Below are 27,765 nucleotides of genomic sequence, written 5' to 3'. Positions count from 1 at the left end.
GTGGGATTCTCTGGGTGTAGCCTGGGCACCATTTCATTTCGGTATATGATCCGGGCTGAAGCTGGATTATATGCTTACGTCATGTTGTAGGCAATGGTTTGCCTACAACAAACAGGAAGCTGTTTGTTGCTTCCTGTTTGAATAAAAGCAATAAAAGCTCTCGTAAGCGAGAGCTTTTATTGAGAGGGAAAAGGAAGTTGTCGCCGCCTGTTCATCCTGTCTGGCGACTACAAAACAATACTACAACATGACGTAACCACATCATCCGGCCCCAGCTCGGATCATACGGACTTTTGAAACAGAGACCAGGCTTTCCTCCGAGGCGGTGGAAAGCCTGGTGAGGCGAGGTTAGGTGGGATGGGGTGGATGAAGTACTGCTCATTAGATTTGTATGGTCCGTGGGGAGATAACGTTTCATCCCTGCTTTCTCGGTCACACTGAATAATTAAATACATTCATTTCCTTTTTTTGGGGGGAGGGAAATGACTGATGTCTGTCTGATATGTTTCATATTTTTATGTTTGATACGAACACCATTTAAAAACAAATACCTTAAACCCACATAAACCCTGGAATCCATATATATATATTTGCGGTATTTTTTTATTTTATTTTCTATTTTCCAAAAACGTCTAGAAAGCATTCAGCATGGAACCCTGAAAAAAGAATCTGTATTTCCCCCACAAACAAAAGGTCAGCGAACACTTCTCTCTCTCCTAAGTGTCATTTCTGACTGTGAGGACACCGGATCATGACACCGTGTGTGTGTGTGTGTGTGTGTGAGTGTATGTGTATGTGTATGTGTATGTGTGTGTGTGTGTGTGTGTGTGTGTGTGTGTGTGTGTGCGTGTGTGCGTGTGTGTGTGCATGTGTGTGCGTGCGTGTGTGTGTGTGTGTGTGTGTGGCCCCGCTGGCTTTAAGCTGCTGGGTGCAGTGACCTGAGCCATGCTGCGGTCTGTGGTCTGCTGTCTGCGGTGTGTTGTCTGCTGTCTGCCGTCTGCTGTCTGCTGTCTGCAGCTGCGATGTGTTGTCTGCTGTCTGCAGCTGCGGTGTGTGTGTGAGCAGCGCTGTGTCGCTGTGTTCTTCGTTCAGCGCGAGGGGCACAGGTATGGTCTTCCACAGCTGTCAACATCATCATCATCAGGGTAAGGGTCGACCTGAGAGAGACGCACGTCGCACACACATGAATATATATTTATATCGCTGGGACGGTTTAAATGACCTGAGGGAGACGCACACACACGAGCTAAAAGCTCAGAGCGCGCCACCGAGTGGCATGCTAGGACTCTTGTAGGTCTGCTATTTTTGAAAAATCGTGAAAATATATTTTGAGGTCAGGCCTAAATGGGTTAAGCATTTGATGACATGACTTTATTTTTTATTTTTATTAAGGATCTCCATTAGCTGTTGCCGTAGAAACCAACCTAGTCTTCCTGGGGTCCACATAAGAATAAACATTACAGTAGAGTAGACATACATTTAGCCTCTCACAACAAAACTAAAGAATATGTTTCATTGTTGGTACCAAATAGGAGAGATAACAGGCAAACGTTGATCAAAATAACAATTATTTTACATTCTGTATAGACTTCTTATAAATTAAGTTAAAAAAAAGATGTTTCAACAACAATTTAACTCGTGAGAACGTACAATTAAACGGGTCCATTTGGTTTAACTGGTTTCACTCTCAAGAGTTACAGATCTATAAGGGTCCATTTGGTTACCAACTTGATGTGGAAACTCAAGGATTTCTGCCAGGATGTTTTCCTGACGTTTCGAGTGAATCGCAAAACCATTTACCTCGGAGTAAAGTGGCGGTGGCAGGTATGTGAACTGTGTGATGTACGCCAGCAGCAGTGACCCCTGGTGGTCGGTCTCTGCCTCTGTGTCTGCGTCTGCGTCGCAGCCACGCAGACAGTCCTGTCTGTGCTCCTCCGACACGGCCAGGTCGCTGTAACTGGGAGGAGCTGCAACGTACATTTAGATTTTAGTTTTAGTCATAGTCTCTTGAATAGTTTTCATTTAGTTTCAGTCGCATTTTAGTCACCTGGAATGTCTTAGCGTTAGTCTAGTTTCAGTCTACTAAATATCATAAGATTTTAGTCGACTAAAATGTGTTTTGGCGGGCCTTGATGCCGTCATAAGGACTGATTATACACATGCTGAAAATAGTGATAATACTTGTAGATCTGTTATTTTCAGCATGCAACCAAGTGTAAAATGACTTATAGTGGATCTCTTGTCCACTATAGTCCCTTCCTAACATTTTATACTAGTTTTTATCTGTTGACGAAATTGTCTGAATATTTAGTCTTAGTTTTAGTCATCATAGCTTAGTTTTCATTTAGTTTTCCTCAGTGGAAAAAGGGTAGTCACAAAGTAATGGCGAAATTTGGTTTTGATGAAACATTTATAAAAGTTATTCAGACCCTATACGACAAACCTACAGCTCGTATCAAGATTAATGGAGATTTGTCTGATGCTTTCGTTTTGAAACGTGGTTCGAGGCAGGGGTGCGCAATCTCGCCTCTCCTCTTCGACTTATTTATTGAACCCCTAGGCCAATTAATAAGACAGAGTGAAGCCGTCAAAGGCATAAGTATGGGGGGTATCGAACACAAGGCTGCCATGTTCGCAGATGATGTCCTCGTGTACTTAGGGGGGGACCCTGAGAGGTCATTTAACGAACTGATGTCACTACTAACAGGTTATGGTGAACTATCCGGTTATAAGCTCAACACTTCTAAAACACAGGTCATGGCTCTAAACTTTAATGCCCCAAGGGGACTGAGGGAAAAATATGATTTGAAATGGGACAACGAAGAAATCAAATACTTGGGAATAAATGTGACGAAAGATCCTTCAAAGTTAAGGCAAGCTAATTATGGTCCCATATCGATGAAAATTAAATCTGATTTACATAGATGGAACCTAATCCCCTTCCTAAGCCTAAACTCAAGAATAAGTTCAGTCAAGATGAACATTCTTCCCCGCTTACTTTACATCTTTAGAAATCTCCCAGTAGAAGTGGACGATAAACAATTCAGAGAATGGGACAAATGGATCTCTAGGTTCATTTGGCAAGGGAAGAAACCAAGAATTAAATATAGCACCCTACAACTGAGAAAGGACAAAGGGGGCATGGCTCTTCCCTGTTTAAGAAATTACTATTATGCAGCCCAGATAACTCCTCTGTTATACTGGAGTAACAGGGGGTATAAAGCGAGATGGAAGGAGTTGGAGCTTGGTTTAGTTTCTGACTTCCCTCTGCAGGCTGCAATAGGTGACAGGGGTTTGGCGGACCGATTAGAGAGGATCAATAACCCATGGATAAACCATACGTTAAATGTGTGGCAAAAGGTTGTGAGGTCATGTGGTTTAAAAAAAATGTTGAAACTTTTCAGATGGTGTGCCTTCGACACAGACTTTGTCCCAAATAGAGGCGACATTAGATTTAAGTCATGGATAGAGAAAGGAATCACAACTTACATGTCATTTATGCAAAGAACTGAAATTGATAGTTTCAGATCAATACAAGTCAAACATGGTCTGGAACAGGCTGACTTTTACAGATACCTCCAGGTGCGGCACTATATCAATCAAGAATGCAAATTCAAAGAGTTTTCTGCAGTTGAATCAGAATTATTTTTCATATTAAAGTCAGCTCTCACAGTGGAGCCAAGTAAGTCCATCTCTGAGTTATATGGCGCCATTTCAGATGCTAAGAATGAAAGCACGTTGTACATCAAAGAGAGATGGGAGAGGGACGCAGGAGTTGAACTCTCAGAGGAAGTATGGGGAGGGATCTGGGAGTTCCAGTCTACCTCAACTTGTTCTATGGACTGGAGAGAGCACTGTTGGAAAAATATTATTAGATATTTTAAGACCCCATACCAGGAAAAATACAAAGGGGACGATAGGCTGTGTTGGAGGCAGTGTGGGGCAAAGAAAGCCAACCACTTTCACATTTTCTGGGGGTGCCCCAAATTGGGGGTGTTTTGGAACAATATTCATAAATCACTGTGCTCAGTATTTAATACTCCAATACCCTTCAACTTCACAACCATGTACCTGGGCCACATTGAATGTCTTAACCAGTCGAGATACACAAAGCTACTGCAGATTCTCTTGGCAGCCAGCAAAAAATCAATAACAAGAAGATGGCTATCCCCAATCACACCCACAATGGACGATTGGCATGGAATAGTCCTAGACATCTTCAAAATGGAAAAATTAACATACATGTTAAGAACTAGATTAGACAATTTCTACCAAATTTGGAACAACTGGATTGTGCATATTGCCCCCCTGAGAGCGGACTTCGTGTAATCTCACTGGTTCATTGCCTGCTGTATGATTGTATAAATATAAAATGTATAAGACACCTCTCCTCCTCTCGTGGTCGAAGACCAAAGCTATATTGTTTTTGTCCCCCTCAGCATAAATGTATATACTTTAGTTGTTGTTGTTTTTTGTTTCTTATGTCTTTTTCCGCCCACTCTTTCTTTTTTTCTTTGTCCTCCTGAAATGCACCACCTGAAGTGTTACTGCCGTGCCTGTCTCTGTTTGAGTGTGGACTCGATGCCTTATATAGGAAAAAGGACTATACTATACAGAGACATTGGAGATGTTGCCACATGGAGGGGGGATGAGGGAGGGAAGAGGGGTCGGGGAAAAAAAAGAAAAGAAGAAAATCTTGGGAACTGCTCTTATATCGTTTGTAGAAATGCTACATGTACAATTATAATGCACTTTCCGAATAAAACAAATATTATAAAAAAAAAAGGAAAAAGGGTAGTCGACGAAAAAATGTCGTCTTAGTTTTAGTCTACGAAAACAACACTGGACAACGTACATTAGAGATCAGTGGGTGTCTGTCTGTGTGCGTGCGTGCATTTGCCTGCACGTGTGTGTATGTGAGTGCACAGAGGGAGCACGAGCAAGCGAGCGAGCGCGTGTGTGCGTGCCTATCGGACTGGTCCAGCCAGCTCATGTTGCTGCTGATGCTGGAGGTGTGTGTGTGTGTGTGTGTGTGTGTGTGTGTGTGTGTGTGTGTGTGTGTGTGTGTGTGTGTGTGTGTGTGTGTGTGTGACCATGACCACACTCCAGTTACAGAAACACTGTCACATAATTCTTAATGGCTGCTATGTATATTTATAAGGGAATGTACATTGCTAGGCACGACAGAATTGTTGACCTATTAGTTAAGGACATACAGTATAAGTTCATATGTTTCATCATCTGCCAAAATGTATAATGAGCACTCACGTGTTTCAACCGCCATGTTCATGCACAGTAATGAAAATGATGCTTTCTCAGATGTCACAGCTAATACACCAGATATTGTTGTTGTTGTTGATGAGGACAGTAGAGAATGGCATGTACATTTGACCACAGTCTGGAAGAGGCATTCCTTACCAAGGTGCTTTAGTACCAGCGTCTTAAGGATGCTATTATACAGCTTGGCTACAGATGTAAACTATACTTGTGTTCATATTTGGAAGCCTCTGTAATGTCCATAAATCAGTGGTGAGGGGCCTGCAGATTGCAGGCATGCCCCAATAAGCCGAGAGCTGGTCAGGCATCGGCAAAATTCTGTTCAGTGTCTGCAATAATAATTAGCAGTCGACCATTATATGGAGAAGGCGATGCTTTCTGTACCCGTGATCTGGATCCTGAAGCACGTCCTGTTGTAGAGTTTTCTCAAAGTGTGCGCATCCACTATTGTTTGTGTTCAAGACATTTCTTGTAAAATGTGAATACAAATAACCCATTCTGAACGGGAACCCCTTTTGGTGTTATAGCATTATGTTATGCTTTAGCTATTGAAAAACAGCAGATCTACAAGCTCGTAGCGCGCCACCGAGTGGCGCGCTACGAGCTTGTAGGTCTGCTATTTTTTGAAAAATCAAATAACGACTGACATGGAAACACAGCTTTTTCAGAAAACTGTCAGGATGTAGAAGACATTTTTTTAATCTGATCAGATCAGATCAGAATGGGTTGTGCGTGTGTGTGTGCGTGTGTGTGTGTGTGTGTGTGTGTGTGTGTGTGTGTGTGTGTGTGTGTGTGTGTGTGTGTGTGTGCGTGCACAACGTACCCTCCGGCCTATCGTTCTGGTCCAACCAGCTCATGGTGCTGCAGTGGCTGCTAATGCTGGAGGTTCGAGAGGAGCAGCCGTGCAGCGGAATGGTCCCGATGACCAGCGGTAAGGACACGCACAGGTTCAGACCCCCTGGGACGTCCACATAGACCTAGAGACAGACAGAGACAGGTTCAGAGACAGGTTCAGTCCCCCAGGGACGTCCACATAGACCTAGAGACAGACAGAGACAGGTTCAGAGACAGGTTCAGTCCCCCAGGGACGTCCACATAGACCTAGAGACAGACAGAGACAGGTTCAGAGACAGGTTCAGTCCCCCTGGGACGTCCACATAGACCTAGAGACAGACAGAGACAGGTTCAGTCCCCCCGGGACGTCCACATAGACCTAGGAGAGACATGGGAGAGAGGACAGGTTTAGTCTGGATGTGAAGCACTGAGCAGGGCTGTCTGACTACTGAAGAGAGGACATGTTTAGTCTGGATGTGAAGCACTGAGCAGGGCTGTCTGACTACTGAAGACAGAGATTCATGGGAGGACACATTGCATTCTCTGGGAACTGTCCCTGAAAAATGGGGGTCGGCGGCCAATTACATATATTTTTGGGGGTTCTTGACATGAAAACGTTTGAGAACTGACATAGAAACATATGTTTTTCAGAAAACTGTTTAGAAAAGTGATTTAGATTAGAAGACATTTGTAGAATTATGTCCCCTTTTGGTGTTTTAAGCACTATGTTACACTTTGGCTATTGGAAAATAGCAGTTCTACAAGCTCATAGCACGGCACTCAGTGGCGTGAAAAATCATGAAATTGTAGTGCAAATCTTTGAATATATATACTTTCAGAGCAAACGTTTTTAACTCAAATCTTTGCTTCTGGGGGGTCCCTGCTTGGAACAACATATTTTGAGATTAGGCGTCGCGGCCAATTAGATATAATTCTGGGGGTCCTTGACATGAAACATAGTTTGAGAACGACCGATACAGAAACATAGGGTTTTTCAAAAGACATTTTGTAGAATAATTTCCTCAGGTTTCCATAGAGCACCGAAGTCTGACGTCAATATCGGTAGAGGTTCATGTACTTTTTATTTGCATTATAATCCCCATATAGGGAGGATTTTAGATCGCCTCATATAAGAACTGTGTTTGGAAAAAAAATGTCATCCCGGCCGCTTCACTCATATGGATATGAAGAATCAACTGACTGAGAGAAAATGCTAATGTTACTGCTACTGAATTAGTTACATATTCTCTAGAAGCAGACTGTATCATTATGAGTGACAGACTGTCGCAAACGATACAGAGACACCTCCCTGACAATAACGTTGAGACAGCTTGTTTATTTTTGGACCACAACACTTATATGAAACGATTTTAAGATCACCCCATGTTATTCTCCATAGAGACATTACTTCCGCGAACCAGGGGAATCGAAGGGATGAGCGAGTTACGTCAGGACTTTAGAACCAGGGGAATCGAAGGGATGAGCGAGTTACGTCAGGACTTTAGAACCAGGGGAATCGAAGGGATGAGCGAGTTACGTCAGGACCAAGGTTATAATAGTTTTGGTTTTTTCATTATAGTTTAGTTTTAGTTAGTTTTGACATATTTCTTTCTAATTCAGTTAGTTTTAGTTAGTTTTTAGAGCGGGTTTGCTAGTTTTTATTTTGGTGAAAATGCTTAGTTTAGTTTTAGTTTTTTTCGTACTTTGGTTTATTTGTGGGTTAGCGTGGCTACATGCTGCCGTACGGTGCTGAAAACTGCCGTAAAACTTGTTGGAGAAATGAGGAAATGAATCGAATGAATTTAAAAGGATTATATTATAAATATCCGAAAGCCATATACATATTGATAAAAACTAAAACTACGGGTATTTTGTCTATCATTTCAGTTAGTTTAGAGGACACACACAAGTCAGTTTCAGTTTAGTTATCGTTTTTTAATTTATTTTGAGTTTTTATTAGTTTCAGTTAATTAAATGTTTTTTTTTTATTCTAGTTTTATTTTTTTTAGTTAGTTTTAGTTAACTATTATAACCTTGGTCAGGACTTGGGTGCTCTATTCTTTGGAACACAGAGGGGAGCGTTGTCAGTCAGTCAGTCAGACTCACCACCAGTTTTCGTCGACTAAAACTAAGACGAAAAATGTTCGTTGACTACCTTTTTTCACTGACTAAAACTAAATAAAAACGAATCTATGATGACTAAAACTAAGACTAAATATACTGACAATTTCGTCAACAAATAAAAACTAGATTAAAATGTTAGGAAGGGACTAGTGGACAAGAGATCCAGTTTTATGCTGGGTTGCATGCTGAAAATAGCAGATATGACGCGTTGTGAGATTGTATATCTGCTATTTTGTAAAATATGTCATTACAACGACATCAAGGCCTGTCAAAACACATTTTAGTCGACTAAATCAACTGTAGATTTAGTCGACTAAAATCTGATGACATTTAGTCGACTAAAACTAGACTAAACACTAGAACATTCCAGGTGACTAAAATGTGACTAAAACTAAGTGAAAACTATTCAAGAGACTATGACTAAAACTAAAATAGAAATTTGCTGCCAAAAACAACCCTGCTCACCACCAGGTCGTATTCCACCCTGATGATGGGACAGTCCAGGATGGAGGGGGACACGGGGGGGATCTTCAGCAGCTTGCCCTCCCAGCTCTGGCTCTTTCCCTGAGGTAGTGTGTCTCCACGCAGCTTGGACACCAGCTGCTGGATCTGCCGGGCCTTGCCCTTGGCGAAGAAGGTCTGGGTCTGGTACAGCGCCGCCTTGGGCACCACCACGCGAGACGAACAGTTCTCCACCTCGGCGAAGATCTGGATGGACTCGCCTGTGGGTGCAGGGAGGAGGAGGAGGAGGAGGAGGAGGAGGAGGAGGGGGGTTGGAAATGGGGGGGAAAAGGCAGTATTACTTTGTGAAAAGGCTAATATACTGCTTTATGAAACTAGCTTATGGAGCGTCGCAGTCCCGTCCCCTTCCCAGAACGACTAGGGCACCAGGAGAGAATTTCCAAGTTGACAAATTATGAAAATAAACACTTGTTTTGGGATAAAAATAATAAAGATAATTAGTAGAAAGTAGAAATAAAGGTCAGGGTAAAACACTTAAAGAGTTTTTCTTCTAATTATTTGTTCGGCCCACACAAATGTGTTTATTGTCATGATTTGTCAACTCGGCGGCTGTTGGCTTTGTCCGAGGCTTAAAAGGTCTTTAAATAAATAAGTTTTGAAACGTCTATGGAAAATATGAATGGGAAATTCTCTTCCTGTGCCCTCGCAGTGGGCGGGACTGTGACGCTCAAACTTAGCCTAGTTATAGCTTCAAATTATAGTCTTGACTTAAAAGCGTGCCGTGAGTAAAGTAATACTTTGAGACAACTACATGTTGTCTCAGTAAGACAGCCCTCCCCCTATCCACAAGGAGGAGCAGTGCACCAAAGCATTATGGGAATTGTAATCCAGGAAGTAATTGAGCCCGGTGTCCATGACATCAAAGACACTGGGCTCACTGCTAAAATCTAAAATATCTAAAACCACAAATTACACACAAACAAAAGTCAAAGATTGCTTATAATAAGCAGACATGGCAACACTGCCTGGAGAAAGCAAAGCACACACACACAAGGAGCGCCAGTACCTTGGTGCGGAAACAGGTGGTTTTCAGCTGCTTTTCAACTTTCTCCAGCACTTCAGTGACGCAGTGAAGCATCAATCAACTGTTCTTTTCTTTCACCATTTCAACTCTCTCTCTCTCTATAAGTCCTGCTCCATTAGCGGAAACTAAAGTCTAGTTCCCTGTGCTGTTTTACCCTTTCCATTGTCTTTCCATCTGATGTCATAGCGTACTACAGTATGCCGTGACAGTGACTATGTGCTCTATAAATAAAGATTGATATGATTCCCCGATTGCTTTTACGCAGTGTGGCTTGAGCAACAAACACTTCAGCGCTGCTGCGGCTACTCGGCAACCATGCACAGTATCCACTACCCAGAGATATCTAATAGAAGAGTTAGGACATTGAGGGGGCAGAAACCGAGGGCTGTTCATGCAGCCTAGACTGAGACCAGCTGGAGTTGGAAATACATTGTTTTCAACGAGGGCGGCGCAAATAAGAGCTATTTTAAGCATGTGTGCAACATGACAACTGTTTTAAAGTATTGTACAGTAACAACTAAAGTCTCTGTAATGTTTATGTTGTACTATTACAAACAAAACAATCTAAAATAAAGGGATTTAAGATCATTAATGCATTTATGCCTACTTCCGGTCCAGGACTAGTCTCTTGGGTGGTTTCGCGGTGAGGGTGCGACACCCTGACATTGTCCCATTCGTGCCCATCTCTCACACACCCCCGCACGGCCCCGCCCACATCAGGAAATTCAAGTTCAATCTGAACTGCCCACAGCCCCCCCCCCCCCTCCCCCATGAGACATCAGTTGGCAAAAAATAATTTATGTTCAAAGCTCCTTGTGACTGGAACAATCTACCTGTCCATATTCGTTCAATAACATCTTTTCATTTGTTTAAAACTGTGAACTGTCCTCTCATCTGGAGACTATACCTGTTCATGTTTTCACTAATTATCACTGTAGCAGATCCATGATGCAATGATCCATGTGTTATGTCTATGTTATGTGAAATGTTGTCTTGTTGCAGTTTTTGTTTTGTTGTTGTTGTTTCTTGTTTATCTGGTTGAATTGTTTGTAACAAAGTGTCTTTATGTATGAAGTGTACTTTGTGAATTGTGGAGCCCCTTGAAAACGAGATGGTTCATCTCAAGGGATTGTTCCTAATGAAGAATTTCAGACAGACAGACAGACAGACAGACAGACAGACAGACAGACAGACAGACAGACAGACAGACAGACAGACAGACAGACAGACAGACAGACAGACAGACAGACAGACAGACAGACAGACAGACAGACAGACAGACAGACAGACAGACAGACAGACAGACAGACAGACAGACAGACAGACAGACAGACAGACAGACAGACAGACAGACAGACAGACAGACAGACAGACAGACAGACAGACAGACAGACAGACAGACAGACGCAGACCGAGTAGAAAATGGTGGCATTTTAAATCATGAACATTAGTGAGGACCAATTATACGAAGGTACGTAAGTTGAAAAGTGGTGAAGTTTAACCCATTTAACCCTTTTGGTGTTTTAAGCATCATGTTATACTTTAGCTATTGAAAAATAGCAGATCTACAAGCTCATAGCGTGGCACAGAGTGCCGCGCTACGAACTTGTAGATCTGCTATTTTAGAAAAAATTGTGAAAATGCAAAGTGCAAATCTTTGAATATATATTCTTTCAGAGCGAACGTTTTTAACTCAAATCTTTGCTTCTGGGGGGAGTCCTTGACATGAAAGAGGTTGAGCACCACTGACATAGAAACATAGGGTTTCTCAGAAAACTGTTTTAGAAGACTTTTTAAGAATCGGCCTCAGGTCTAAATGTTGTTGGTGGCTTGGTGTTCAGATGTGGGTTGGTGTTTAGCATGTGAAGTTCTGTGTGCGTTACCTGGAGTGTATCCTTTCCTCTCTATCTTGGCACTGACAGAAATGGGTCCAGATGCACAGAACCAGCAGCACAGGTTCTTCTCCTTGGACCCGGCCTGGGACGCCTGAGAGACGACAACAACACACAGAGAGACGCTTCTAATAGGCTAAATGCAGAGGGCAACATTTCACATTAAGCAAATCTACAAAATACATATTATCCTCCCCAATCTCTCAGCCTACTTGTTGATTAGTTATGATTAGTTATGGATCGTGTGGTTCTTCCTCACCAGCAGGAGTGGCGTGTTAATGTCGATGTGCTCAAACACCACAAACTCCTTCTTCACTTTGACGGTGGGCAGCCACGGACGGTGCAGCTCCACTCGAACCCAGTACCGCACGCTGCCGTGCTTCCCCTCGAACGAGGTGGCCAGGGGCCTAGCGGAGAGGACAGAGGGACAGACAGTCAGTCAGTCAGTCAATGAGGGGGCCAGGGGCCTAGCGGAGCGGGCAGAGGGACAGACAGTCAGTCAATGAGGGGGCCAGGGGCCTAGCGGAACGTGCAGAGGGACAGACAGACAGTCAATGAGGTGGCCAGGGGCCTAGCGGAACGGGCAGAGGGACAGACAGACAGTCAATGAGGTGGTCAGGGGCCTAGCGGAACGGACAGAGGGTCAGTCAGTCAAATGAGGTCGCCAGGGGCCTACTCTAACCGCACGTGGAAGCCACGTGCGAGTCTTAACCAGCCACGTATGCGTCTTAACCGGCCACTATTGGTATGTCGGACTAACGTATGCCACCTGCAGGAAAAAAAAGCTTTTATGCGTGCCGTTTGATCTACGAGCCTATGAGTGACATGACATTGTCGTAAATATAGGTGAATGTGGGGCGAAAATAGACAATCTAGACTAGAGAGAGCTCAGAATGCGACACATTCGTGCAATATAATATAATATATTATTATTAATTATACTTACATCTGTGGCAGGTTGAAGCTGAAAGCAAATTCGTGTACGCCTGTGTGGAGGACCGTCAGTCCTTCCTCTGGGCTGTCTTCATCTGAAAGACACAAGAACATTCCAAATACACCGTCCCGCGGATGGGACGGTGTATTTGGCAATCTGCACAAGTACACCAATCTGCACAAGTACACCATTCCATGAATGGTGCACAATGGAATCCACACACACACACACACACACACACACACACACACACACACACACGTGTACAAGTTCACACCTGCTCTGAAGGAACACATTTGAACGTCATTTGTTCCTCCACTCTATACAGTTAAACCTGCGACCCCTGTTTTTTTGCACGTCATCACATATTTTGAACAAATATTCAGAAATAGTGTCCAATCTGCAAGCTTCGTGTAGCTTGATGTACAGTAGATCAGCAATTTTAATAATTGGAAATATTGGATGAAGTACATGAAGTGGTCAGTGAACCTCACATGTGATACATTTAAAATGGCACAGCTTGAGAGCCACACATAGTCACATACAGTACAAATGTACACCAACACAATAATCTTTTTTTTCTTTTCTTTTTAATATAAGGAAACCATTTTATTTGCTCCATAATATGACAGTGACTGAGTGACAATCATACTAGAAGATAATTTGGGGACATATCCCCCCCCCCCCCCCCCCACATCAGTAGATAGACCTTTATTTGATCCCATCAACACAACCGTACAACAAAAAAAACCTTGTTCAAAAACCATGAAACCTCAAACCTGTGATCCCAAATAGATAGACAAAATGTATAGCCTACTGTAAATGCTGTATATATTATATATATATATATATATATATATATACTGTACATGCACTATGGAGTCTTTGACTTCACAGCATGAGAACAGAAGCGACACACCCTGAGAGAGAAAAGATGACCTTGTTTTTTTTCACTTCCTCATTCTCACTGTTTTACTGTGTTTACATTTCAAATTCTAAGCACCGCTCAACCCCATCAAACTTCTATTTCCTGTGTGTGTGTGTGTGCGTGCGTGCAACACATCCACACGCGTATGTCTGCACGTTATCTTTGGCACCAGGGCTATCTATTGAATGTGTGTGTCTGTATGTGCAGCGCACGGGGATGTGCGTGTGCGTGCGTGCGTGCATGTGCTGTCAAATCGCATGCAGCACAGACAGAGAAGCAAGAACAGACCGGTATAAACCAGACCGTGCAGCCTCCGTCAGCCACACACACACACACACACACAGTCACACACACGGCCAACCCCCATCCCTCTCATAGGAGGAGGAAGTGTGTGACACACACACACACACACACACAACCACGACTGCTGAGGCTTGCCCATTGGTTATGAATTTCTGACATGTCCCCGCCCCCATTCTGTGTGAGACCATGTGGTTCTTGTGGCATGATGGGTATGAAGAGGAGGGCAGACAGAGGAATGCCCTCCAGGTTTAGACTCCAGCCGCCGGCCGGTGTCGCGCGCGCTCTTAGAGTCGGAAACTATAGTCGATCTACAAGGCCATCTGAGAGCCACGTCAGCTTAGTGGAGCGGCTTGTAGATCGGGTGTTTTCCCCCAAGGTGCGCGTCGACACAGTACAGTGTATACGCTCAGCTAAGTATACACACACACACAGTCACACACACACCACCCTTCAAGCTTCTTAACCCTTTAACATTGAAGCAGAGAGAATGCATTTGTGACATTAATTTAAGAACACACAGAAAGAAAGAGTTGAGATTTAAAAAAAAAAGGACAGACAAGATTCAGTCTTAATATTCACAAGTTATTTATTAAAATGTAATAATAATAATAATACCCAGCATGAGAAAATGTACATTCATTGGAAATCAATATAGACACAAATCACCATCAACAATACAATACAAATAAATATACAAAACTACAAGCAGGAAGAGGAATGTTTTAAGAATATTGGTGAGATTTCTTCAATAGTTTTGTGAAATTGATAGGAGAAAAAATGGATCACGAAAGCTTCTCATTGACGTACTGTAGAGGCATACTGTACAACGCCACGGTAAAACAGGTTTAGCTCCTGTTGATTTTAGATCTGAATGGAGCGGGGAGGAGGGGGGGGGGGGGGTTTGTCTGATCAGAAATCGCACCAATATCTGGAGTTACATCATGGTTCTCAAACATTTTTGAGAATGCACTTTGTAACTGTTTGTAGCTGTTTTGCTATATAAATTAATCTAATTATTATTATTATTATTATCTCCAGGACCCCCACATGCACATCATTAGCCCTCGGACCCCTCATTTGAGAAAGATATACCAGGGAGCTCAAAGGAGACGTTATTGTTTTTCTTTCACAGCCATGATTTAGAACCAATTTTTACCCATTTAGACCTAACGCCAATTCTAAACAAAACGCCTTCTATAAATAAAAACCTAACCTATGAGGTTTCTGAAAACCTTAAAATTCTGAGAGAGCAATTCTGAGAGAGAGCGAGTGAATTTTCCGGCTTTTCTGTAAATGTTTCATCATGATAGCATGCTAAACCACACAACCCAAACCCTCTCTAGCAAAGTGTCATTTGTATTTTCTTTAATACAGTCAATTAAATCCCCCAAAAACAGGAATATAGCTGAAAGCTGTAGAATGTACGGCGGCACGCCATGGGTGGTTTTTGTTGCTATTCATTCATACTCATAAGTAGGGTTGTCCCGATCGGAAAAAATGTGGTGGGGGCGATCACATCATTTTTAACCCATTCTGACCTGAGATCAGATTCATACGAGGTTTCCACTGGACACACACTGGTCTGATGAACCCATTCTGACCTGAGATCAGATTCTAAAAATGTCAGTCGTTCTTCGATTTTTCAAAAATAGCAGACCTACAAGCTCGTATCGCGCCACTCGGTGGCGCGATATGAGCTTGTAGATCTGCTATTTTTCAATAGCTAAAGCATAACATGATGCTAACACCAAAATGGGTGCCAGGTCAGAATGGGTTAAGTGATCGGAATCAGGGTCGAAAGCAAAACAAAAAGAAAAAGACGTGATCGTAGATTTGGGGACATCCCTACTCATCAGTAAAATGCTGCTGCGCTACTGGTTGTCATCTTCTGTGCAGTGACTGCAGTCTTCCTGTCGTCTCTCATTGCAGGAAAACGTACGTTATTTTAAATTTAAATTAAAAAAAAAAGGAGCCTCGTCTTTATGTTCGTGAACTCACTAACTAAACCCACCATTCTTGGACCTCAATGTTATGTCTTATAGAGTTGAAATTAAAAGGACCACTTCACCACTTTTCAACCTATCTTCATATAATAGGTCCTCACTAATAGTCATGAAAAAAAATTGCGCAATTCTTTTCTACTCTGTCTGTGTCTCATTAGGTCTGTGGGGCAGTTCAGAAACCGTCTTCCAGTGACATCATCGATGGGGAATACACGCTAATAAAAACCGCAGGCTTTCTAGTCCTGAAAAGTTGCAATAATGCGAAAATGTAAATCTAAACATTTTTGTAAAAAAATCTTGTTTAAAAAAAGAATCTGCCTAATGATGATGTCACTGGAAGACGGTTTCTAAACTGCCCACAGCCCTCCTATGAGACACAGACTGAGTAGGAAAAAAATCGTGCCATTTTATCATGATTATTAGTGAGGACCGATTATATGAAGATAGGTTAAAAAGTGGTGAAGTGGTCCTTCAAGTTGCGTTTCACTTTCTGCTCATGTCTTGTGACGTGTATACCAAAAAATGTGACTAATTGAACATTGCTGTGTGAAGAATAGATGACCCAAGTCGACCTGGCTATACAGTAGGCACGCTTATTATGAGGGCAAATATTTGGCAGAACTAGAGCCGAGCTCACATAAAGGTCGGAATACAGTAAGCCGGTCTAAGTGCAGAGGAGCCATGCGGGGAACTCCGCTCCACTAAAAATGGGGGGTTTTAAGTGGCTAAAAAACAGCCACGTGACCAATCAGAACGCACAGAAAAATGTGTGTTATAAGGTTATTTATGGTCTGGTCTGAACCGGAATAGAAGATTAGCAATAGTTGTTTTCACAAACTGTTATTGGTTGACGGGGCACACCATCCATTTTAATCAGCGCGGCAGAGAGGCTAAACTGATAATCTTCTCATCATAGGCTCCGACAACACAAGGCTATTAGGTTCCCAGTGTGTGTGTGTGTGTGTGTGTGTGTGTGCGTGTATATATATATATATTTAGTTAAAATCTAAAATGACACAGATGCTTTCCCTGTATTAATGGGTTAGGTCCCTTAATAAGTTAACGTTTAACAAATTGGGGCGTCCTTGAAATTGGAAAAAGGTTGAAGAGTCACTGTTTTACTGTCATGCACTGTACAGTCGCACTAGACTAGACTAGACTAGACTATATAGGCTATAGTTAATCTATCCGATACAGTGAAGTCAGTGTACTTGAACTTCCTCATATCATAAAATGATGTCACTGACATTAGACACGTATATGACATCCTAGGAGGGAACACACACACACACACACACACACACACACACTCTGCAACTAATAAAAGATGACAGCTAGGTAGCTAGCAGCCACTCTCTGTCTGTATGCTACGCTGCACACATAAGAGTGTCATTTTCATGACTTATTACTGTAATTTAAAGTCACCTGAGGCTACTGTCGGCGTATCACGTTCTAGCTTAATATGCGCGTGTGAGAGGAGAGAGAGAGAGAGAGAGAGAGAGAGAGAGAGAGAGAGAGAGAGAGAGAGAGAGAGAGAGAGAGATGCTTGTCTTCTCCGTGTTCTAACCCCTCCCCTCCCCTCTCAGTTCCTGCCAGTTTGTGAACAGGTTTAAACCGCTTTCCAACAAAGGGAGTTGCCTGAAGAATCATAGATAGGATAGCCTCAGATAGTTCTATCATTTTATTATTATACTATAAATATAAGCGAGGAAAAAATGTCTCTTAAGTGACATGGGGGGAAAAAAATGTCCCCAGCGAATGCGATGCTGTACGAGGCTTTATTTGTAGTCCATAATATCTTTGCAAATCAACTTGAAAAGCAAGGGATAGGAAGGGTTTCATTTGGTCTCGATGTGTGCCCGACTTTAAACTAAATAGGTTATAGTTTATGAATTGATGTTACAGGTATGTATAACCGATAGAACAATGATTGATCTGTGGCGTGAATAGCATTGCGTTGTTTTTACGTCTCATTTTAAAAGGTGACAGACTGTAGGTTTATAGATCTAGTGCATCTTTACTATCAGCTGTTCGTGCATCATCAGGACCACTATAGCAACCAGGAGAACTAGGTCACCACTTCAAAACAACATATCCCAACATTATTCATATTTCTTTTGCAATAACATCTAAAAAAAAGGGACTGACTCCAAATTAAAAAACACACTTATTAATAAACAATCGAATTCAGTATACTATAAACCAGCTTAGCTTAACATTAATACTAATGTATCAAGTACAGGCTAAAGTATCCAATCCATACATTATGTAGGGCCAATATTAGCCCGATATATAAGAAGATAGTTGCAATCTTGCATCACTTCACAGTTATAACTCTGAGAGTATTATACAAATGTATCCAAATGTTTGGTCACATTTTCCAAATGTTAAGCAAACATTTGGTTACATTTGGCAATGTAACCAAACATTTGGTTACATTGTGTATACAAATGTAACATGTGTATATACTCAGAGAGTTATATTAAAATAACACATTAATGAATACAAACACTAGAGTGACTAGACCATCCATATATTTATCATCCCTGTAATGAGCCACCACCATCACCATCATCATTATTCCTTACCTCTCTCCTCTCCAATGAGGGTGTCGTAATGGCTTAGGTAGTCCACCTCCTCGGTGTAATTTTGCGTATAGGCGGTGTTGGCCCCGGCGTTGCGGGACTCGGTCCAGCGGACCTTGGCCACGCCGCGGGCGGTGATGTCCAGCCGCCTGGCCCGCACCTCCCCGCCGGCCACCTCCACCACGACCCGCCCGGACACCGTGTCGCCGCCGGAGAAGCACGCCGGCATGTGGTGGTGGTTGCCGCCGGGCGTGATGATCTCGCCGCGGTCCGGCGAGTCCAACTCCTCCGGGCGGGCGTCAAAGTGCACGGCCAGCGTCTTAACCTTGGCTAGCACCATTATTTCTCTTTTTAGTTGGTATTTTAATTTACCCTCTAACCCCCCCTTCCTCAAAGAAGAACAGAAAACCCAACAACTGTCCGTCCGTCCCGTAACCGTCCCGTCCGCCCTGGGCTTGGGCTGGGCTGGCTGGCGCCCTCCGAGAAAGGAGAAGAAAGTTTGTATTAAGAGCTGTTCTCACGGCGTTTCGGACGCTCCCGTCCCTCTGTGCAGTGCCCAACACACAGCTGGGTCAGGGGCTTTGGGCGTTGGATTTTCATCTAAAAAGTTGGGTTTGTCAGTGACTGACAGTCAGACACACCAGTTGACCGCCTGGGTTAGAGAATGCTCCTGTTGATGCTGATCTGTCACTATGAGAGAGAACCGTGCTTCTCTATCGCTCTCTGTCTCTCCTTGAACTAAAGGGAGTCAGGTCAAGTCTGCTCTGGTGGTGTCTGTGCGCAAAAACAGCCTCGACTGAGCATGTGCGCACAGACGGGAGGGGTTATAGCCGTGTTTCTCAACGTGGGGCCCGGGGGCCAGCCGGGGGCCGTCCAAACGGACCCGTACGGCCAGGCAGCAACTAGCTGTGTAGGCTGTAGTGTAGCCACTAGCCAGTCACTCAGTCAGATGTTAGAACAAGATAAGAAACGAAGGAAAACCACCACAACACAAGCAACATCATGACAACGAATATCTTCTAATATAAAGGTCCATCCATACTACGCTGGAGCTCGTGGAGTGTTTAGAACTTTAGAAAGACCATGAGGCTCAGCTGACAAACAACACACAGGTGAGTTGAGTCAGTGCAATCAGGCAGGGAGAGGGGAGGAGAGGAGGGGAGGGCCGAGAGGAGAGGAGAGGGGAGGAGAGTAGAGAACTCAGGGCAGTTGGGGAGGAGAAGAGCGGAGAGGAAAGCCTGGTGATGCGAGTAGAGGTTATTTGAGGAGAGGAGAGGAAAGCCTGGTGAGTAGAGGTTAGTTGAGGAGAGGAGAGGAGAGGAGAGGAAAGCTAATATAGAGCTAATTTACACACTCATTTAAACAAAAACAAAATCACTTACAGCACCTTGTATTAAAACCCCATTCTGACCCGAGATCAGATTCTAAAAATGTCTTCTACATCCTGACAGTTTTCTGAAAAAGCTATGTTTCTGTCAGTCGTTCTTCGATTTTTTCAAAAATAGCAGACCTACAAGCTTGTAGCGCGCCACTCGGTGGCGCGCTATGAGCTTGTAGATCTGCTATTTTTCAATATAGCTAAGGCATAACATAATGCTAACACCCCAAAATGGGTTAACATACAAGAACAAAAAAACGAAAATCGTTCATATATACAAAGAATACCGTTTCTCAGACCCTTTACTTGTTCCAACCGTACACTCAAAGAGTTGAATTAACACTGAGGATTTCAGTGTGTAGTTTGGGGGGGTCCCAGAAATGCATACATAAATAAAAATACTATAATATCAAGGGGGGGGGGGGGGGGGGGTCTGTGGCCTAATTCATATCAAACTGGAGATCCTTGAAATGTATCTATTATTACAGTAGGATACAGTAGGATCATAGATAAAGGTATACCGGTAGATATAATATTAAACTATAAATGCACTCTGTCGAGGTGCCAACTTGCGCCTTGCACACAAGTAGGCCATACATGGGCCTACTTGTGCGCAAGCAGAGCGCGCAAGTACTGCTACTAACTAGTGTCTATTACAGCTGCTGTTCTAAATCCTGTAGACCTCGAAACATACCGCAGTTACGTCACAATCAACAGCCAATAAGGGACCACCATTCTTGCCATACTTGTAAAAGTCACACTTGTGTGAAGTGAGGGGTGCCTCACTCCTTTAAAACAAACATACTCTAAAACAGACATCATTAGTCCATAGACTTGGCTGCCACTGTTTCTTATGTCATCATTTAGTGCCCTAAACAAGCATTAAAGTCCATAGACTTGGCTGGCAAACGATTTATGTCATTCATTATTAGTATTCATTAGTACTCTAAAACAAACATTAAATCATATACATCTGTCTCAATAACATGCTATCTTTGTGCTACAGGGCTAAGGGTGAGTCTCTGATGAGGTGAGTCTTCAGACGGGGCTAAGGGTGAGTCTCTGATGAGGTGAGTCTTCATGTGGGGGTCCCCGCGGGGCTCCCCGGAACATCCAGAGCCCCAGGAATGGCCCCAGGGCTCATACCGTACCGTAGCGTATACTCTGCGCTGGCTCTGTGCTCTGGACGGGGCTGTAGGGCCGGATCAGCGCCAGCTCACCCTTCTGGACTCTGGACGGGGCTGTAGGGCCGGATCAGCGCCAGCTCACCCTTCTGGACTCTGGACGGGGCTGTAGGGCCGGATCAGCGCCAGCTCACCCTTCTGGACTCTGGACGGGGCTGTAGGGCCGGATCAGCGCCAGCTCACCCTTCTGGACTCTGGACGCCAGGGCTGTAGGGCCGGACCAGCGCCAGCTCACCCTTCACGTAGGTGATGTAGGTGTTCACCTCGGCCAGCCGGTGTCCCGTCCTCTTCACCTCCTCGTCCCGGATGCCCTCCAGGAACTCCACCAGCCACTGGTGGATGCGCATGGTCAGCGCCTCCTCGCGCCGGCTGATCTTCATCACGCGGTTCTGGTGCCAGGCCACCATGGCGTCGACCACCGTCTCCTTCTTCTTGAAGAGCATGCGGACGTCGATGGGCAGGTCCTTCATCTCGTTGGCCTGCACCTTCTGCACCGTCGCCACCACGTTCTTCATGAGCTCGTCGTCCGTCTTCTTCTCCTCGCCGCGGATCTGCTCGAAGACGCCCCGGGCGCTCTCGGTGAAGCCGTCGACCATCTCGCCGATCCGCCGGCCCAGCTCCTTGATGAGGCCGGCCAGCTCGTCCACCAGCTGCATCTCCAGCATCATCAGGCTGTCGAAGAAGAGCTTGATCTCCTCGTCGTACGCCAGCCGCTGCTCCGCCTGGCCGCCGGCGTCGGGCAGCGCGCAGATCTCCAGCATGCGCTGCTTCCGCCGCAGCTCGAACTCCGTGACCACCTGGCCCGCCACCTGCTGGTTGGCGGCCACCGTGGCCTTCAGGCACACGTAGAAGGCCTGGATCTCGGCCTCGCGCTGCTCCCACTCGTGCAGGCCCGTGTCGAAGATCTGCGTGCACAGGTCGTGAACGACGTACTTGAAGGCCTGCAGCAGGGCGGCCATGCCGGGCGCCTCGGTCCACTTCTGCGCCTCCTCGTCGTCCTCGATGATGCTGTCGTAGAGGTGGTGGTCGTTCAGGGACTCCACGAAGGCGTCGCGGTGGAGCTGCTCGGGGTCCACCAGGCTCTTCTCGTACAGGATCTCCTTGTCGCGGAGCATGGAGACGATCAGGTCGTACTCGCTGATGGCCTTCACGGCCTCGTCCGACACCCTGTCCACCAGCCGGTAGTCCAGGTAGGACAGCGTGGGCAGCCGGGAGGCGATGACGTTCTTGTAGTCGGGTATGTCGCAGATGACGTTCCCGGCCAGGTTGAGGCAGTGCAGGTCCTTGAACCTCCGGAGGTACTCCACGCTCTCCAAGTCGTCGATCAGGTTCATCCCGATGGAGACGATCTGGAGCCTGTTGAGCGTGTCCATGTTCTCCAGGACGGAGATCTTGTTGTGGTACAGGCTGAGGTCCTCCAGCTTCACCAGCGTGTCGAAGCCCTCCACGCGCTCGATGTCATTGAAGGACAGGTCGAGGCACCTCAGGTTGGTGAGACGCTCCAGTCCCTCGATCCTCTTGATGCTGTTGCTGTTGAGCTGGAGCTTGGCCAGGGACGTGAAGGTCTGCAGGCCCTCGATCCTCGGGATGAACCTGTACTCCAGGCACAGCTTCTGGACCTCGTGGAACGGTATGGCTATGTGTTTACCGGCCGCGGGCTTCTGGGCCTGTATGGTGGTCGTCAGGAGCGCGTCGTCGATGGCGTTGATGGGGTCGTCGCTGCCCAGGTCCTTGCCCAGGTCCTCTTCTTCCGCTGCGGAAGACATGCTCTATAGTATGAAACACCGCTGGTGAATATTCGCAGGGAGAGAAAGCAGTTGGATTCATATATTTACCTTGCTGCATTTGGTGACGTCCGAAACATACGTCACAGGGTGTTGTTGGCCAATCAGGGAAGCTGGTTACGGTTTGCGTAAGTATTATTATTATTATATTACGATGATAATTATAACTAGAACTGCACTCTGCCGAGTGCATACTTGCTTGTTGCACACTAGTAGGCCATAAATGGCCAACTAGTGCGCAAGCAGAGCGCGCAAGTACTTTCGACCGCTGTAAACTGTCACATCTCAGTATCTCTGTGAATATACACACCACGTACTCTGGTCCCAGCGCCTGCAAAGCATGGATCACTGCCATGAATAAAAAAAATCACATTTATGTGTAATGGTTATTGAGGAAAAACAACAATACAAGAGTAACAAAAATGACATTTGTTTAATTGGAAAATGTTACACTGTATGACTTTAAGCCCTATATATATATACATATACTTCATCATAATATGACGACCAGTGAAAATAGCTGATCTACAAGCTGCTTAAAGCTGCAACTTCTTTGGAAATGTTTGAAGATTTTTTTTTCACATAATAACGACATGCCCAAAAACACGGACAACAGGGCCAGGTATAGGAAGTGGTTAACGGTGGTTATAGGTATACTTAACCGATTCTGGGCGGGATATACTTTAGTTTAGAGCTATTGAAAAATAGCTAAAAGTATATTTGACTTGACGTGACTGCAGTCTAAACAGGGCCTAAAGGTCCCTGCAGCACACGCAGATTTTTCCAGCGTTTTTCCGTCGTTTGTTCCGAAATACGCGTTTAGGAACAGCTTCCACCACTTGTAGATGCTTCATGCATACATACATGCATGAAGTGCCCACACAGTACACCATTATCCCATTCCGTACGGGAACACCCTTTTGGTGTTTTAACTTAAGCATTATGTTAAATGCTTTTGCTATTGAAAAATAGCAGCAAAACATTTTTTGTATTTATTTCGACGTCAGGCCTATAAATGGGTTACCGTATATATACATACAGCCTATATATGAATGCACTTCAGTATCTCTATCATACAGTAGGCTCCCAGACAGTCATGCAACGCTTTACGGTTATGCAAGACACACATGAATAATAATAATAATAATAACCACTTTGTACTCAACAGACAAAGACATGCATAAGGGGCTGTTTCTTCACATCGCATCTGAGTCATATGATACGACCAGAATATCATCTCATCTCTCTCTCGCGTGCACGTACGTCACACACACACACACACACACACACACACACACACACCTTAGCGCACAGCCGCGGACAGAGGAAGCTGACGACAGACGTCATTATTCCCGCTTTTTAGACAGCTGGTGGATGGATGAAGAAGCAGCTGACTGACGCGGAGGAGAGCGTTTCCGGGAATCTGACGCACACGCACACACACGCACACACACACACACACACACACACACACACACACACACACACACACACACACACACACACACACACACACACACACACACACACACACACACACAATGACACGACGTTCAGCATTCCTATACTTCATAATGATGTTGACAGGACAATAAACAGGAACAATGGAAGGTACATTATAGGCATTGTGGTGATTAACAAACAGGATAACATACATTATATTTATAGGTACAGTAATAATCGGTATACATTGTCTACAGTAAAGTGACTTCATGCTTGATTACATGATTACATTAAACGGAGTTCGTTCCGTTCATTTTACATTGTTTTCTGTGAAACATGAGGGCGGCCAGCTGTAGCCCAAATAATGCACACTACTTCCTCTTTGTGTAACGTGTTGTTTTAAAAAGTTTTTAGCACCTTAATTATATCCATGGACATTTATTTATGTAAGCCTTTGTTAAGGCATAATGCATGGCTATATAGGTGGTCATTGTTTATTATCCCATTCTGAACGGGAACCCCTTTTGGTGTTAGCATTCATGTCGTGCTTTAGCTATTGAAAAATAGCAGATCTACAAGCTCATAGCGCGCCACCGAGTGGCGCGCTATGAGCTTGTAGGTCTGCTATTTTTGAAAAATCGAAGAACGACTGACATTTTTAGAATCTGATCTCAGGTCAGCATGGGTTGATCAGACCAGTGTGTGTCCAGTGGAAAACCTCGTATGAATCTGATCTCAGGTCAGAATGGGTTAAATAAATCACAGACGTGTTAAAACAACTAGTCGACTAGTAAACTAGGCAACTAGTCAACTAGTAAAAATCACTAGAAGTGAACACGCTAATAGCCAAGCATTATCGCACTTATTACATGGCTACATAAATTAATAAATTGACCCCAAAACACACCAAAACAAGATATTTCCTTGCTTACGCGGTAATGTAAAGAATAAGTGGCCGTCTGCCCAGCTGCAGCAAAACAAGGAAGTGAGTTGAACAATATATAGAATCATTTTTTGGGTACTACGGCATCGTCTTATTTCTCTGCTTTTGAGAGCAACGTTTGGTTGTAAACGAGTGACATTGTTGTGTGTTTGTTTACATATGGCTGTCATGTTGGAAACAGCATAAAAATGGAAGCACTGTTACCTCAAGCTTTGTGATATTATTACAACCTAATCACCAAAGGATAAGCTTTAAACAACCACCGACAGCTATCAGGGTAACAAAGGTGTTTTTAGAACGTCTCACTTTTTTGATCGTTTACCAAATGCGATGCACTTTATAAAGCTTCTGAATCACACGCACGCACACACACACACACACACACACACACACACACACACACACACACTGCGTCTGATGTGTGAATAATGTTCCTTTTGTGCGAGTATGTTCAGGAATCTAAAGTTTGGTTTATACTGAGAAAGAGCCAATCTACTTGTAAGCTCACGCATCAGGCATTAAGTCCTGTGAGTTGAACCGTGAACGGTGCCAATCGCTTTGGCATTTATAGCAGACATGACACAAAAGTAAAAAAAATCTATTTGGAAAAAAATGTTGGTACACAACACTACATAATCCATGTAAAATAACCTTCATAGCAGACATTCTGTACATCACTGGCATATTCTACACACATTTCTTCCTAGAAATTGAGGGGGGAGGGGGGGGTCCTCAGATGACACTTACGTGACAATTTAAGGACCCTTTTAATACCTCAAACAAACAGAAAGAAGCAATAAAGAAAAGATAAAGACCATTAACTGCATCAATCAAAAGTCAACAGACAATATAAAAACTGCACGGTCAAACAATGTAAGAAAGAGGCAAAAATTGTGAAAATAGCAGATCTGCTATTTTCACAATGTTTATCTGTGAACCGAGTCAAACTAAATGTAATGCCTCGACTCCTACTGTATATAAGTGCTTGGTTCAGGGTGCATTTTTATAGCTCTTTTCCACGTTCTCAAAGCTCTTTGTCAACGGTTCATGTTGGGAGGTGAAGCTGCGAACAGTCGACGTCAGCGTCCTCACTTCCCACATTCACACACCGACCGACTCATCGGAGGCAACGTAGGGTTCCGTGTCGTCTTGCCCGAGGACACTTCGACATGTGGACAGGAGGAGGAGGAGGAGGCGGGATTCGAACCGCCGACCCAGGGATCTTTGGACGACCTGCTCTACCTCCTGAGCCACAGCCGCCACTAATGAATTATAATTAGTTTGAGGGGGGGGGGTTAACTTATTACAGCCTGAAAAGGTTGAGAACCACTGCTGTTGCGTTCACACGGGGGAGATTAAACGATGCAGTCTACCAGTTCATTGTCAATGGAAGCCGGCTGCAAAGACACAACGATGCATGCAGCTGCTCCAGATCAACTCACAACGTGTCTTTGCATCGTTTAATCTGTCCGTGCTACACCACCACCGTGGGGCATGGAGGCATTCAAACACCACCATGGGGCATGGAGGCATTCAAACACCTGCTTTAGTGTTTAAAATGGCTTTATGTTTTGTTTTTTTGGGGGCATATATTTCAGGCGAATTAACCGCCCAAACAAAACTGGTGTGTAAAAGCAGCTTGAAAGAATACATTCATAAATATATATATATTTTTTTTTACTAGCCTGGAATCCAGACTGGTTGGCTCCGTTTCGTCTCACTTTGCTCCTCAGTCTGATAAACCATCCTGTCGGGACTCGGGACCTGTGTTTGGGGACTCGGGACCTGTGTTTGGGGACTCGGGACCCCCGTGTTTGGGGCGCGGACAACATTTGCTTCCAATGTGAAACTGGAGTTGGAAGTACGCGAGTCAAAATCTATAATCAGTCTGGATCCCAAGCAGGCGATTGGTTAACAGCATGATGATGATGATGATGATGAGGATGAAGATGATCAGGAGCTGATGTGAGGTCGTCTGCTGCGCTTGCTGGGACTTTGTGACGACGGGTCGACCTTCAACTCGCTGTACTGCATCTGAAACAACAGCAGAACACAAAGTCAGCCAGCCAGCCAGTCTCAGCCAGCCAGTCAGCCAGTCAGGCCAGCCAGCCAGCCAGTCAGCCAGTCAGGCCAGCCAGCCAGCCAGCCAGTCAGTCAGCCAGCCAGCCAGCCAGCCAGCCAGTCAGCCAGCCAGCCAGCCAGCCAGCTCTTTTACACTTTGTTGTACAACAGCGTCCCATTTACAATTTAGTCAAATTAGCTGATGCTCTTCTTAATCCAGAGCGATTTACAGTAAGCAATGTAAACAACACCAGGTATAATACATCAGATGCATATAGAGACAGTGTAGTGTAGTGGCTCAGTAATCTAGGATCATACTGTAGGAATAAATCAAGAAGCTACAGTATATTGCGAACGCACTGAGCACTTACTATGAGACCTAGCAGATCATGTCTGTCTGTGTGTCTGTCTGTGTGTCTGTCCCGCTTTTGTGCCCATATATGGAGCTGAGTGATTACGTCACCATGACTCAGCCATAACCATATAAGGAGTCCCCAAAGCAGCTATACGTCCAAAACCCAAATATGTACGAGCTGCGTTCGCTTC

General features: G+C 44.4%; 2 protein-coding genes across 6 annotated transcripts in view; both read right to left on the bottom strand.

Annotated features, from left to right (window-relative positions):
• Positions 1 to 19,174, bottom strand: arrdc3b (arrestin domain containing 3b). Its single transcript, XM_080766986.1, has 8 exons — positions 18,430 to 19,174; positions 12,620 to 12,701; positions 11,933 to 12,080; positions 11,665 to 11,767; positions 8,701 to 8,957; positions 6,101 to 6,254; positions 1,801 to 1,967; positions 1 to 1,157 (listed from the first exon to the last, which is right to left on the bottom strand). Exons 1-8 carry the CDS (start codon positions 18,764 to 18,766, stop codon positions 1,089 to 1,091), a joined length of 1,317 nt encoding a protein of 438 aa, XP_080623112.1. The 5' UTR covers positions 18,767 to 19,174; the 3' UTR covers positions 1 to 1,088.
• Positions 19,175 to 24,843: 5,669 nt separating this feature from the next.
• mctp1b (multiple C2 domains, transmembrane 1b) overlaps positions 24,844 to 27,765 on the bottom strand; it is a 92,656-nt gene continuing 89,734 nt past the window's right edge. For all 5 annotated transcript variants that reach the window (XM_080765892.1, XM_080765893.1, XM_080765894.1 and 2 more), the window contains one exon: positions 24,844 to 27,192. In XM_080765892.1, coding sequence (XP_080622018.1) covers positions 27,112 to 27,192 — 81 coding nt within the window. In that variant the 3' untranslated portion in view covers positions 24,844 to 27,111. The remainder of the gene's footprint in view (positions 27,193 to 27,765) is intronic.

Source organism: Protomyctophum bolini (genome assembly GCF_963924005.1).
Source record: "Protomyctophum bolini genome assembly, chromosome: 6".
Lineage (NCBI taxonomy): Eukaryota > Metazoa > Chordata > Actinopteri > Myctophiformes > Myctophidae > Protomyctophum > Protomyctophum bolini.
Note: the sequence above shows the minus strand (reverse complement) of the source record. Positions and strands in the feature narration are given on the sequence as shown.